Source organism: Maylandia zebra, linkage group LG20 (assembly GCF_041146795.1).
Source record: "Maylandia zebra isolate NMK-2024a linkage group LG20, Mzebra_GT3a, whole genome shotgun sequence".
Classification (NCBI taxonomy): domain Eukaryota; kingdom Metazoa; phylum Chordata; class Actinopteri; order Cichliformes; family Cichlidae; genus Maylandia; species Maylandia zebra.
In genome coordinates, this window is record NC_135186.1 from 32,825,888 (window position 1) to 32,839,931 (window position 14,044).

Sequence of the window (14,044 nt, forward strand, 5' to 3'; positions counted from 1 at the left end):
TGCCCCAATTCTTCATGCATTCCTGGGAGATGTTGGTCCATACAGACATGATAACGTCACGCAGATGCTGCAGTTTTGTTTGGTTGCACATCCATGATGCGAATCTCCCATTCTACCACATCTCAAATGTGCTGTATTGGATTGAGAACTGGTGACTGCGGAGGCCATCTGAGTATAGTGAACTCATTGTCCCGAGCTTTGTAATACATCATCCTGCAGGAAGTAGACGCAGACGATGGGTACGCTGTGGTCATGATGGAATGCAACAACGTTCAGGTCGGCTGTGGTGTCTCCACCATTACAGCATCAGCCTGAACCGCTGATAAGAGGCAGGATTGATTTCATGTTGCTTTTGCCAAATTCTGACCCATCCATCCAAATGCAGAAATCAAGGCTCATCAGACCAGGTGATGTTTCTGTTGTCTACTTTTTGTGAGCCTGTGTGAACTGTTGCCTTAGATTCCTGTTCTCAGTTGACAGGAGTACACCCTGCGTGGTCTTCTGCTGCTGTAGCAAAACAGCTTAAGGATCAGTATGTTGCACGATTAGAAATGGTACTAACAAGTGGTTATTTAAAGTTGCTGTTGCTATCTTATGAGCTCAAAGGAGTTTGTTAATTCCCCTCTCACATCTGGCAACAACAAGGCTTTTTCATCAAGATAAATGATGCTCACTTCAAGGAGGAGCATCACTATGGCATAAATGCAAGTCTGTTAAATAGTTAAAGCATCTAATATGTCAGTTTTTGTTTCTGGGTACAAACGTTTACGTTTTCCCTGTATCCAAAGAATTTTTATTTTTTTGTTAGACTCGTTGTCTTTTTTAATAAGGATTACCAAAGGTTTATTAAACCTAGCAACAATCATGATGTGTAAACATCTGGTCAGCGGTGTAAGGCGGTGCATGGAGGAGATGTATGTGCAAAACCAAATCAAGAAAACAGTGGTGCTGCGGCAGTAGACGGCACAGACACCGTCACAGGAGCGGAGACGGGGTGTGATTTGAGCCCCGAGCACTTGCCAGGTGTTCCTCATTTCCTGTAGTCTCCACCATCACACAAGAAACTCCTGCAAAAAGCCCTGGAACCGTAACAGCACGTCTCACGTTGTCCCACCAAAACGTCCTCTTTGTCCCTCGTTTGTGTTGTATGAATCTGGCTGCTCAACCTCTAACCTGCGACTCCATCTCAGTACACCATCTCGATGATGGTCGTGTTCTGTTTTGGTTCCTCTCCCCTCTGAGTGCATCTAAGGAATTAAGACATCCTTCAGGATGAGATTATAGAGAAATGATGGCACATTGATGCTTTCCTTGCTGCATTAGCGCCACCTGTTGATCAGTCGAGCAGTGTGAACCAAGAGAGAACCGTTAGAAAACATTCCTGAGGAGAAAATAATCTCTCCTCAGCGTTCAAAAAACTCCTCGAGGTACCTTTAACCCATTTATTTTCTGGCAGCTCTTCACGGAGCGCACTTCGCAGCGGGATCTCGGTCATTATTTTATATTACTTACAACAGCAGAAACCGCAGCGACTTGCCTCACAATGATTACTTTCATATTCGTGTGTAACACGGCTCCTGTGGGAGCCATCGCCGCGGCCTGCATATTGCAACCCACACGCGTGCGCCGTCTCACCACGCCTCACTGTAATGTGCACCCAGCAGCTCTCTGTACACTCTAACCATCTAACCACTTCATGTTCCAACTGTTGTTTTTTTTATTGTTTTAATTACTGCAGTTCTTTACTCTGTCTTGACTCGTAGCTGCTCGGCTCGCTCGCCTGCACCGTTGTGCAAGCGGAGGCCGAGAGGTCACCGAGCAGGTGTGAGCACGGAAAACGCAAGTGGGTGAGAATAGAACGGCGTAATCCATGGATCTGTCAGTGTTTACTCAGCAGGACACGTTTAAGTCTCAGTGCACCGCTCCTTAACGTTACACTGCACCGCCACGCCGCTGTTGTTCAGGCTAACGAAGTATGTTTCCCTCAGCCTTCATCTCTAATTAAATAGGCTAAGCCGTTCTTTTTCGAGTGGGTGGTACAGTAAATGTTTGATATGTGACTCAGTCTGATTTTTAGAAGACGCAAACTCGCCAGTACTTTGCTTGTTGGTTTAGTGTTTCGGTATTTGCTCTCAGACTTGGAAAGAAGCCCTCGGTATTAGGATTGAAAAGCTTGTTGATGTTCTTTTGAGAGCAGCTGGATAATGTTTGATCACTTGCTGATTTAGTACAGACATGTACTGTAAACACTGACCCCCCCCCCCCAATTGAGAATCCAGACATTACCCTGTCACCCATTTGTTTAACGATATTTCCTAACTGGACATAATTCCTGTTTACAACTGGCACGCTGCGTGCTGTCAAATTTTAGTATCGGCGATTATGTGAAGACTTTCGTTTCACGACCAATTATTCGAGCGCTCCATCAGCAAAAGGCTCACGTGTGTGTGTGTTTTAACTGTTTGATTCCCTGCAGGTGTTTTTCACGAGGAATGGGAAGCTCATGGGCCGGAGGGAGATGGTCGTCCCTCCTGGGGGCCTGTACCCCACCGTGGGGATGCTGAGCAGCGGCGAGAAGGTGAAGGTGGACCTGCATCCCCTCAGCGGATGAGCCTGGGACTCGTGACGCCTTGCAAACAGCCGACTGCGCTGTAGAGCTCACAAACGGTAGCCTAGCATGCTACTAACACTCAGAACGCACTCACTTCAGCTGCACTCATGCACATCGCTGTCGTCTTCCTTCCCCGACTTTTATTTATAAGACTTGTACATTTCACAGCCGTCACGGCAGACGGCCAGCCTCGTGGCTGTAAAGAAGCAGTGACAGGTCCTACGTGGGCTGTGTAGGTTACAGAGTACTTGCTGCAGGAATACACGGCTGCACCTCAAAGCGAGAAACTCCAGAGAGACATTTAACTGTTAATTCTATGCAATCTGCACTGCTGTCGTCCTCTCCTCTAACCTCCTCCTGCATGCAGTGTGTGTCTGTAATACTGAGCTGTTAAATCCCTCTCATGAGGTCTGGCACACTTAGTTTATTTCATTTGTCACAACCCCAAGCAAAGCAGAGCAAGGCCAACAGTTGTGCCGAGTCAGAGCTCGTTCGCAGTTTATGTGTCAGGGAATAGACACCCCCCCTCCTCTTCACCTCCTCTCTCCTTGCCACTCTCCTTTTCTTTGTGTCTCTCACTCTCTTTCCCAACCTCTCCTCATCCTCTCTCTGGGTGAAGGTGCCCTCCTCTGAGCGATCGGAGACCTGCTGTTGCCCCACCTCGCTCGCTGCTCTCCCAGAGCTGGCTGCAAGTCAGCAGTGGATCTGTCTCAGACGTGCATTAACATTCATTTTTTTGCTTTTTGTTTTTTTGAATCTGGATTATTGCAAGTACAGTAAACACAACCAAACATAAGACGCTGCCACTGAGCAGCACAGACGTTTCCTCAGAGCGGACGAAGAGCTTTTTGAGTGTTTTGTAGTGAGATTACAAATGAAAATATATATAAAAAAACATGTCAGGTATATTTTCTATGAGGAATCTGTGAAATATACTTTTCAGTTTATCTTCTATGTCAGACGTTCAGGGAATGCGATTTGTTGCACTTATGTGAAAGGGAAGCTGTTAAGGGAACACATGCACACAGCGGGTGGACAAAATAACAGAAATACACAGTGAAATGCTGCCTGATGCGACACAACACACTACAGCCATAACAATAACCGCAAACCTAACAATAACCACAAATAAAACACCTCTGAAAGGAAAAGCCAACTCTGCAAACCTCACACACAAGCATCAGGCGCAGGGCTGTTGGATTCGATTGCATCACACTGTACTGTAATGTAATATTTTTGTACTCCTCCTGCATGTTTGCCCACTACATGAAGAATTATTCAGCATCTTCATTTTCTTTCCCTCAAAGTTTTGAGTGATATCTTTCGAAACAATCTGCTAGTTTCTCTCCCTTTGTGATGTAATATTAACTATATTGATGTTTATTTGCCGTTTGTGCGACATGTCAGAAGAAAAATGTTTTGTCTTTGTGTTTGTGGCCACCAGCACTTTAACATTGTGTTTGTGTGACTGTGCAGAGAGCAGAAGCAGCACCGGGAGTCTGTGTCACAAAGTTTGATTCGATCACTTTTTCTAATTTTGTGCATCCAAATTGTTTTTTTCCCCTTCCAGTCACCGTCTAGCAATGTAATTGACTTAAATTGCTATTAAATGTAATTTAATTTCTATCCTGCTAGTAAAAAAAACCCGAAGCAGCAGCTTGCATCAGTTGCTCAGAGGGAGAAAAGGTCGCACTTCAGCAATATTTTTCAAGTGATAGAAGGCAGATGTGGTGGCAGACCCGACAGAGCACTAAAGTTAAAATCTGAGTGAAAGATCACTCCTGGCATTTCTTTCTTGACGGCTTGGTGCAAATCCAGGAGAATTCACTTTTGCAATCAGTTTTTGCCTCGAAGCTTTAAAAGTGTTTGTTTATCCACACACTGAATCTCTCAGACATCATAAGAAAAGAAGGGTGATGTCAACGGTTTGTCTCAGTTTATCTACTTGATAACGAAATCCTACAGTAGGAATTGAAAGAAATCAGTCAGCACAACCCTTTGAGGTTAAATTGTAAGAAAGAAATGTGTAAAATTACAGAAAAGAATGTCCTGTAATTAAAAAACAAAACAAAAGAAGTTTTATGTAATTTAATTGTTTATCTATCAGTTAATTACTTTGATGTAGTATGAATGGCTGTGAGGGAGGTCTTTATCAGTCGTAAAAGTCTGAAAACAAAAAAGAAAAAAAGGATATATAGTCCAAAACTTTTATCCTCCACTTCTTCCAAAGAAGTACAGACGGCCAGATTGGAGTTTTTGCCAGGCCGAATCTGGCCCCCGGACCTTATGTTTGACTGGATTAGTAAGCGCTGGCTATCCAAAGAGAACGAGACCCAGGTTAAGTTGCACTTTGGGACACAGACTCCGGAGCTGAAGCAATCTGTCGAGTTTGTCGGAGCTGGTTTCCACACATTTCTAATTTATGGTTAAAGGGAGAAAAGTCATCATTGTTATTCTGTATCAGCCAAATCAAACTGAATTCCTCTGCATCTTCCTATTACAACATCTGCATCCCTGTAAAATAGACATTCCTCTGCGCCTTCATAAAAGGTGCAAGCAGCAGGTTTCTTTAGCATGTACACAAAATCATCCACAGGTCACTGCAGACGGTGATGCTAGAAATCTAATGTGATGTAAAACTAATACACAGGGTTACCTATTAAATCACATCTGCTGGAGAGTGCGTGTTTGTATTTAGTCGTCACGTGTTTGTTTGTTTTAGAGCCAATGATATAAAAATGTAATCAGATATTTGTTTTTTCCTTCACATGCAGGGCTGGATAGAGACTTATAACTAAAAACTGTAAAGCTAGACAGCGCAAAGATACAAATGAGACACCGATGTGGGCGATGTTAGCCACATCTCTGTCCAGGGTTTTGAAGTCGCTTATACTGACGTTTACTCAGTTCATCAGTTTACAAAAAAAGTTATGCGGTTCAACCAAATTAGAGCTAAATGCAGTGAGAGTTTTTGTAGCGTCTCCAAACGTGTTCACCAAGAATTTATGTACCAGTTTAAAAAATAAAAAATTCTTTGCCTTGTTGAATTGCACTATAATGGCCTTGTTCAAACATGTTTAAACGTCAATAAAAGTTTCAGTAATGTAACAAAGTGATTGTTTTGATTTCTCCGTGGTGGTGGTCCATAAGTGGATTTGGTGTCACTCTCAGGTAAGTCAGTGTTTAATGAACAAGGGTAAAAATGTAAAATGTTAGTGTTACAATGAAGGGAAATGTCCTGTCCTGCAAGTAATTTTACTTTATTTTTAAGTAGTTTTATATCATGCTTCCTGCAAATGTTTTGTATTGCAAAGCTTTAATTACTTATTTGAAATATAAATCTAAAACATTATGTTGTAGTATTTTAGCTGCAGCTCCATTATTACAGTGATATACACGTTATATACATGAATCAGTAATTATTACTCCAGTAATATAATGTTTAGTCCTGTTAAAGAATCTCTCACGTGAATCTTGTGGAGGACGTTTTCTTTTTATCGTTCGTTTGCAGACCTCCTGCTGTGCTCGGGATCTCTGTCGGCCCCGTTTTGGCCCAGCTTTAGCTGTTGGACTGATCTCCTCACATTCGACTCTAGAATGTTTTGGTACACAGAGGAGTTCATGGTCTACTCGATGACTGCGAGGTGCCCAGGTCCCGTGGCTGCAAACCAAGCCCAAACCGCCACGCTGACAGCTGGTATGAGTTTGTGCTGATATGCCATGTTTGGTTTTTGCCAAATGGGCACTGAGCATTATGGCCAAACATCTCCACTTTGGTCTCTAAAGAGGCATTGTTCCAGAAGTCTCCACTAAGCCGTGCTGCCGTGTTCTTTTTTTCCTCCTGGCAGCCACACTTGTAGCTTTTGCTTTTTCAGTTTTCTGCTCCTGGGAAGATTGACAGCAGTCTTGAATGTTTTTCACTTGTTTCTCAGCATAAGATGATGCACTTCAGATTGTTTGGTCAAGTGACTGATTAGTATCTGACTGCTACTTACACTCTTAATGGGAGCAGTAAGATGTACTTTCCTCATAACTGCATATGATCCTGTATAATGAGAACCTTTGTGCAATAAGGCTGCTGCTTTAGTTTAGATTAAAACTTTCATTTAAGAGTCTAAATTCCTTGTTTGACCACTTGTCAAAAGTTCTTGTAGCGTGCTGCTTTTTCACGTAACCTCAGGGATGCACCTGGAGCAGCTGCACTGCGTTATGGCTCTAAAGCAGATCGCTTGTAGTCCCACCAGACCCACCGCAGTGAGTTTCAGACACTTCCCAGAAGTGGCAATTCACACTGCACCACTTTAAACGGTGCCAGGTCTTGTTTATTTTCCCCCCCAACTGACGCCAGGTCAAGCTGCAAAGAACAGATGAGGAGGGTCCAAGGAGAGTCTGGTCAGATTTCAAAATAAAAGACCCCATGAGAACTTAATGTGTGTGAGGTGCACATAAACATGAAAATAATACCACAGTTTTTAAACAGTGGTCCCTTTTTATTTGTGTATGTATATATTTCTTTTATTGTGTTTCAGTGATAGTTTTCCTGGACAATGAACTCCTAATTCTTGCATGATTAGGATCTTAGCTTTTGGTCTGGGGTACAGATGCAGAAGACTGTAGGAGGGGAGTTTCTCTAGCCATTCCCATCTGCCTCTGACACTGCTTTGTCTTTCCCGCTTATAGATGCCATTACAAGGCTAACTAGGATTTCTGTGATATGTCTGAATAATATGAAACCAAATAAAACATCAGCCAAACTTTAATGCGAAATTACAAAAGTACATCACAGTTTTTGAAAACAATCTTAAGCAGTATGTCAAAAGATACTCAGAGTTTATTTATACAGTAGCGGGTCAGGCTGTTTGGTCCCCTGGCTTAAAATGTTACAATAATTTTGTCCAGTTTTAACTTGTCAGAAGTGGAAACAAATGATCATTAGTCTCTTACAGTTCAATGCGTTCATGGTTACATATGTGACAAATTAAAGGGAAAAAACCTAACCCACGCAGTGAGAGGTGGCTGTGTGCTAGTCTGGGTCCACCTGTAACATTTCCATCCTGGTGGAAGTCTTCTTCTGGGTGACAGTGCCTCCACCTGGACACGAGGGCTCACAGTGGTTTGAGGGTGAAAATAAAGTTACTCATAGGCTGCGGCTTTCACAATCAACACATCTCAAGCCAAATGAACGCCTATGGGAGATTCTGAACAAGCGTTTTAGACCGTGCTCTCAACTCGCTCACCATTAAGCTACCTGAGTCAATGCCAAGGTGCATTAAAGCTGTAGGTTTTTCCTTTAACTGTCATCCATCTGTGGGATCAAGAACTCAAAAGTCACAGCTTGATTCTTCTGAGAAAAGAAACCAAACTTATTATTTTCTACTTTGTCTTAATTCAGAAACTTTTCAGTCACAGCTGAGCTGCAGTCTAATAAGACCGTGCAGTCGGTTTCTCATGACAGCAGTTTGATAATGAAGCATCCGATGAAAATACAAAATTACAAAAGTCGCGTACACAAAAAAAAAAAAATAAAACATCTATTCTGTGACTCATAACATTTGGGTTAAAAATATTTATTTAAAGGGGAATCATTTTAAATATCTTTTTAAAAAAAATTTGATTATTCTAAATGTCGTGAAAGAGGCACGAATAAAATTCACTCTGGACACGGCTGCAACTTTATATCACGAAGAGAAGAAGAAACTGTCTGAAAAAGGAGGAATGGCAGAAGATCAGTTAAGCGTCCGTGGATGTCGTCGTTTTGGCCGAGAGCAGAAAATTCGCTTTATACGTCCCCTTCTTCCTCCTCTTCTTCCTCCTCGTAGTGTCGGTTACGTTTAATCAGCTCCTCCACCGTCAGCTCCTCGTGCTCTTCCTCGCTGTCCCAGAAGCCCACGTCCTGAGACGACCGGCTGGCCTCCACCTCTGCCTCCGGAGAGGAGACTGCAGTCGGCTCAGTTGGAGTCTCCTGAAGTTTAGCATCTGGCATGTCTTCCTCCAGCACGCCTCCGTCTTCCTCCTCCATCTGCTCCTCCTCTTCACCTTGTCCTCCTGCAGCGTCATCGAGATCCTCCTCTGTGGGGAGATGATGGTCTGTAGCGTCTTCGCTCTTCATCTCCTCTTCCTGTTCTTCCTCTCCGGAGCTGGTGTGCACATCTACACAGCTGTCCTCGGTGGGGGTTTGGCTGTCTGACGACTGGCCGCCGTGCTGGAGGTCCATGCTGGCGGGTTCAGGACTCGGCTGCCGCTCTACCGGTGCACTCTGCTTTTTGGGCTCAGGAGCAGGAGGGCTGTCAGGTTGAGCTGCCGCGGTGAAGGGCATGCTGCGCTCCTTCAGGGGGGTGTTTCGACGCAGAACAGGCGAGCCCCTGGCTTCCTCTGGTGGTGTGGATGGGGAGTCTTCCTCTGGAGGCCACTTGGCTCTGATTGGTTTACCCGTGGAGACTACCTCCGTGTTGGCGGCAGCTCCACCGCGGCTGGGCGTGTCCTCAGGCTCAGTTTTTGGTGGCCAGGAGATCTTCAGCCTGCGGGTCTCTGTGGGTTTGTCAGCCTTCTCTGAGGAACCTTGTCCCAGAGCCTCCATGGTGGCCGTCAGGACGTTGACTTTAGCCAAGGGTGAGTCCTCCACACTGGGGCTTTCCTGGTCTGAGGGTGTGGCCGGGCTCTGGGCTGTTGGCTTGGTTACAGATGTCGGCGAGGCCTCAGCGCTCTCGTTTTTGCCCTCCCAAAGTTCCTTGTGCGGCCGGTGGCCGAAGCCCTCGTCGTAGTTTCCTTTGGCCTTGAAGAGCTGGGAGAAGTGCGGCTTGCAGTAGACGCTGTTGTGCAGGGAGGCATAATTTGCCAAACTAGACCAAAACAAAGGACAGTTTAGAGAAAACAGACCTCTTCTAAAAAGAAGTCAAAGTCTTGATCAGGAATGGTTTGAAAGAGATTGTTAACGTGGGTTCATAACAGGTTAAAATGGTACTTTTGAGTAGTTTTGAGAAGGTTATTGGATATTTTTGATGGAATAAATAGAATCAAAATAAACAGCAGAACATATCTTTAAATTCTTTAGATTACTGGGAACACAGGACCTCGAGATAAAGTTTAATTTAGAGGGGTTTTTTTTCTCCAAGTAACCCTGCAGAAAAGCTTTAAATGCAGTAAAATCCTTTGTAAATGTTTGCCTGGGTGTATTGTCTGACCCGATCTGCTGTGGCCTCACCTGAGTTTGGTGTTGCAGTGTGAACAGCGGAAGCAGGAGCTGTGGTAAACGTTCTGGTTGGCCACGAGCCTCTCCAGAGGATAGACAGTCTTCAGGCACGATGCACAGGTCTCCCTCACCGGCAGACGGAAGTTCTGCACACGCATAAACATGATTTCCCCCCATTTTTAGTCACATATGGGCACCAACAAAGACTGCTGAGCCCATCAACCCTCCCCAAAGCTACTCTGTTAAAGTCTAAGAATAAAAATAAGGAGGTGGAGATTAGTGTAGGGTGCACAGGTGTGTGTGAGGTGTAAATGTTTGTTGTGAGGGCTCACCCTGGGAGTCTTTGACTGGGACGAGTCTTTCTGATTGGAGGACGCAGGAGTGCCGGGTCCTGAGCCTGAGAGAGCAAAATAAGAAAAAAAATTTAAAAAAAAAAAAAGAAAGGCAGTAATGCAGAACCAACACTAGAGGGAGCCATCTGCATATTTGATAAAGCCCTTCCACTTACAGGATTACAAACTAAAGCCAAGGACGGACAGTTCATACCGAGACGTGAGAACCTCACTTCAACTTTTCATCACGAATTATCTGCAGAACTTACCGTTGGTCTCTGAGGTGAAAATTCTCCTGGTGTTCGGTTCAGACTCTGGACTCTGAAACGGGAGAAGAGATGTGAAAGAAACAAAACAAAAAAACATCACACACTGACACACGTTTAGATAAATGCGTGTCGAGATGAGCCGAAACTGATGCACTGGAACAAAAACACCTTCAGGCTATAAACTCTCACCATGTCCAGAGTGCACGGGGGGACGTTCTCCTTCTGCTTCCCACTGAAACCATCCAGCTGATCATCCTGAGCAAAACAAGAAGGACGAGTGGAAAGTTAACAACGGAATATAAGCCATCGGCATCACCTGCTTCATAGGAGATAAACCTACTGGGTATCACCTGTAGGGTTATTGTTAACAGAGCATCCACAATGCTGCACACTGTGTGGGACTGCAGTGTCTTAGGTATATGTGCCATTTGACTCCAAGTAATTTTTAAGTATACAAAACAGATGTTTAAACCTATATCAGAGAGAGCAGTCACTGCCTGTTGACCAATAATGCAGCTGGTCAACAGCAACAACAACTCCAGGAAAAAGTAGGTCCACAAAAACACAATTACTACATGTGCATCTTAATCATGCAAATATCTTTGCTGGGATCACATGTAAGGAGTCATTTTGTTTCAACTTGCTTCCATTAGCTAGTTTGTCTCCAAAAATCATCCTAGAAAATACAAAATTCCCCAGTGCTCTGCCCCACGGGTGTCCATTCAGGCCTGGAATAATTCAGGAACATCGGTGTGGTGGTGATGGCACAGAGTTCACAACCCAGCTCGGCTCCACAGAGACCGATTTACACTGTTTGTTTGGAAATACTTTAGCTTTTTGTCAGCGGGCAGTGTGATTCTGCAATCTTAACTGCGCTGTCTAAATAATAAATAGGCTCGTGTTACAAGCGTCATGCACCCAAAGGTCATGCATGATTCATTTCCTGTTTCACGTCGAGGAAAAGATAACAGCTGAAGCATGTTTTTCACAGCAGGGCTCGCTCAGGCCACTGAATGTCCATCCTCTGTAACTTAACCCAATTATTTTATAATGTGAAGGTATGCAGATCTTTTAAGGGCACATTTTTTAAATTCTCTGGTTGATTTGTGTTATTTCATATTCAGCTCCAAGACAATTAAATAGGATTATTTCAAATTCACTAACCATGAATACTCCACCAATCTCACTTTTATTAGAAATTTATAAACCAGAAATGAAAGTTTCCAGTAAGGCACAAAAAGCTCACATTGACTGAAGCGGGAGGGACTTCCTGTTTGGAGATGGCTGCTTGATAGAGGGCCATCCGATCACGGAGAGGCGTGGACTCGGCGAGGCTTCCATCTGCAAAAAAAAAAAACAAAAAAAACAAAAAAAAAAAAAACACACAACACTAGAAGTTATTGCCTAACAAACACTTCAGCTATTTTAACTCATCTTTGTGGGCACATCATGTCTGAACAGTGTTTTCTGTGCTTGCTGTAACCTGCAGACGCCACTTTTTTTGTTACAGTTCATTAATTGCTGTGAATGCAGGCTGATGACGGGAACACGGGGTCAGGAGCTGCGTGCAGCGTGGAGGGAAACTGTGGGTTTGTCTCTTCCTGTGCTCTCTTAGGCAGTGGGCTGATCACAGCGCTTACACAGCAGCCCGTGTCGTCACTTCTGAGCTTTTTCATTTCGGGGAAGGATGTAATCCATCCAGGAAGATAGCAGGAAGAGACTCTTTGTAAAGAAAAATCCCAAAGACTTTGTAAATCTGACACCGTTAACGAAGAGCTCCAGTTTACCTTTGACATAGCAGATGTCTTTCCGTTTGTTTTTCCATCGCTCATGTTTTTACTGTATGTGGTTAAAATGACTGCATACGCACACGAGGTGCCTTTTTTGGCTGTCATCACAAAAGTCAGACAGCTGCTGAGACCAAAACTGAGCTAAAAGAGGCCGAACTCTGCATTTATATCACATCAAGGGACTCAAATGTGACTCCAAACATTAAAACCGAAGTATTATTCACCAACTGACTGCTCTTACTGCAGACCTTCACTTCATCATTTTCCTGATACAAGCTGTTTAAAGTCAGCCTCTTTTTAAGCCAGACAGCATGATGCTCAAGAATAAAAATAATCTCTGTAAACAGAACTCAAAGGGATCTACTTGATTCTGTTTGGTCAAAACTGCTCTGCCTAGAAAGTACATTTGAGCAGGCTTGCATTATATGCAGGTAAAGAGATTAAAATAGAGGGAGGGCATTTGCCAAAATGCGCCAGATACCTAACAGCTATTGACAATAATAAAGCTTTAAGCTCAGCAAAACAATGTGCAAAACAAAAAGCCTGGGAGCAAATATCCAAGTATTGGCTGTTGCTTCATCAGGTCACTTAAGCATCTACTTTATTTGGTGCTTATGTTACTCAGCTACAAGTAAATATCAAAACTATCACGATCGTCTCAGAGTTGACCAATTTGTTAGCAGAGAGCCACACTTCTGGTTTATACCTGAATTCTGGGAAATTAATCATCTGTGAATTTATTTATTTATTTATTTATTTATTTCTACCGTAGCCGTATACAAGATTGATAAGACAGCTAATCATGAACCTAAACAATGAGAAGAGCAGCAACAACACGCTTCTATAAAGCTGAAGTGGACCGCAGAGTCAGCAGCTTTCGCTCTACTGAGGTTATGTCACGGATTCTGGGTTTACTAAAAATGAGCCCTTTAAGGTCACATGCAGGGGCTCGTTTTCTCAGGTTTCTCCTCAGTCATTTAAAAAAGAAAAAAAAAGAAAAGAAAAAAGGATGACCTGCCTCTTACATGTCAAAGAGTTTCACTTCCTCTTTAAATTAAAACCACCATGAACCATTAGCCAATGAAATGACTGAGTGCGCCGTCTGAGTCGCATGTGGTGTGGAGGATATTTTAAGATTCGGCAGAGGTGCGAAGTAGCGCACAGCTGTCTTTTTATCCACCGACAGCAGTTTTTGAAGATGAAGCCATTCACCGACTTACATTCAGCTGAGATGTGTATTACAGAAGGTTTCCATTCTGCCAATAATAAAACTGTCGCTTACTTTTTTGGTATTTGATGACATTAAAATTTTGTCCACATCTAAAAAGAAATGCGAGGCTCGCTCATAGATAGAATAAAGCACATATAAGAAACATGCAACACTAATTTCACATCAGCCGTTGCCGTCTAGGTCATTTGGTGTGTGTTGTCGATCACCTCTCAAACAAACTGCCCCCTAAAAACCCTGAAAGCACATTAAAGAGAAGCATGTACCTCCTAGTAGTTGGTCCATGCTGCCAGTGTTTCCTCGGCCTGTCTGCTCTCTGGATGCCTGCAACGCAAAAACAGACAGATGAAGAAAACAAACCGACATAAGGCAAAGAGATGAAAACACATGCAGTCCTTTGATGCTCACATGTTTCACCTGGTAGAGCCAACAGGCTGCAAGCTAAAGCCCGGCCATCAGAAAGATCAAAGAGAGACCGAGGAAATGCAAAGGTAAGAGAATCACAGAGGTCAAGAGCGGCACAGTGTTTGTGCAGTCCAAACCACTTTAATCCCCTTATGAGCTCAGTGTCTGAGACAAGACACCCCGTCTGTCCTCAGCCACCAGCCAGAAAACAAACCGATCA

General features: G+C 43.7%; 2 protein-coding genes across 6 annotated transcripts in view; one reads left to right on the plus strand and one right to left on the minus strand.

Annotated features, from left to right (window-relative positions):
• Positions 1–5,723, plus strand: part of spryd3 (SPRY domain containing 3) — a 78,120-nt gene extending 72,397 nt beyond the window's left edge. For all 4 annotated transcript variants that reach the window (XM_004560247.3, XM_076878158.1, XM_012921614.4 and 1 more), the window contains one exon: positions 2,477–5,723. In XM_004560247.3, coding sequence (XP_004560304.1) covers positions 2,477–2,611 — 135 coding nt within the window. In that variant the 3' untranslated portion in view covers positions 2,612–5,723. The remainder of the gene's footprint in view (positions 1–2,476) is intronic.
• A 1,626-nt stretch (positions 5,724–7,349) lies between these two features.
• lima1a (LIM domain and actin binding 1a) overlaps positions 7,350–14,044 on the minus strand; it is a 28,271-nt gene continuing 21,576 nt past the window's right edge. For both annotated transcript variants that reach the window (XM_004560244.4, XM_004560245.5), the window contains exons 5-11: positions 13,686–13,743; positions 11,648–11,742; positions 10,591–10,656; positions 10,402–10,453; positions 10,133–10,197; positions 9,813–9,946; positions 7,350–9,450 (exon numbers count right to left, since the gene is read on the minus strand). In XM_004560244.4, the coding sequence (XP_004560301.1) occupies positions 8,391–9,450; positions 9,813–9,946; positions 10,133–10,197; positions 10,402–10,453; positions 10,591–10,656; positions 11,648–11,742; positions 13,686–13,743 (1,530 nt within the window). In that variant the 3' untranslated portion in view covers positions 7,350–8,390. The remainder of the gene's footprint in view (positions 9,451–9,812; positions 9,947–10,132; positions 10,198–10,401; positions 10,454–10,590; positions 10,657–11,647; positions 11,743–13,685; positions 13,744–14,044) is intronic.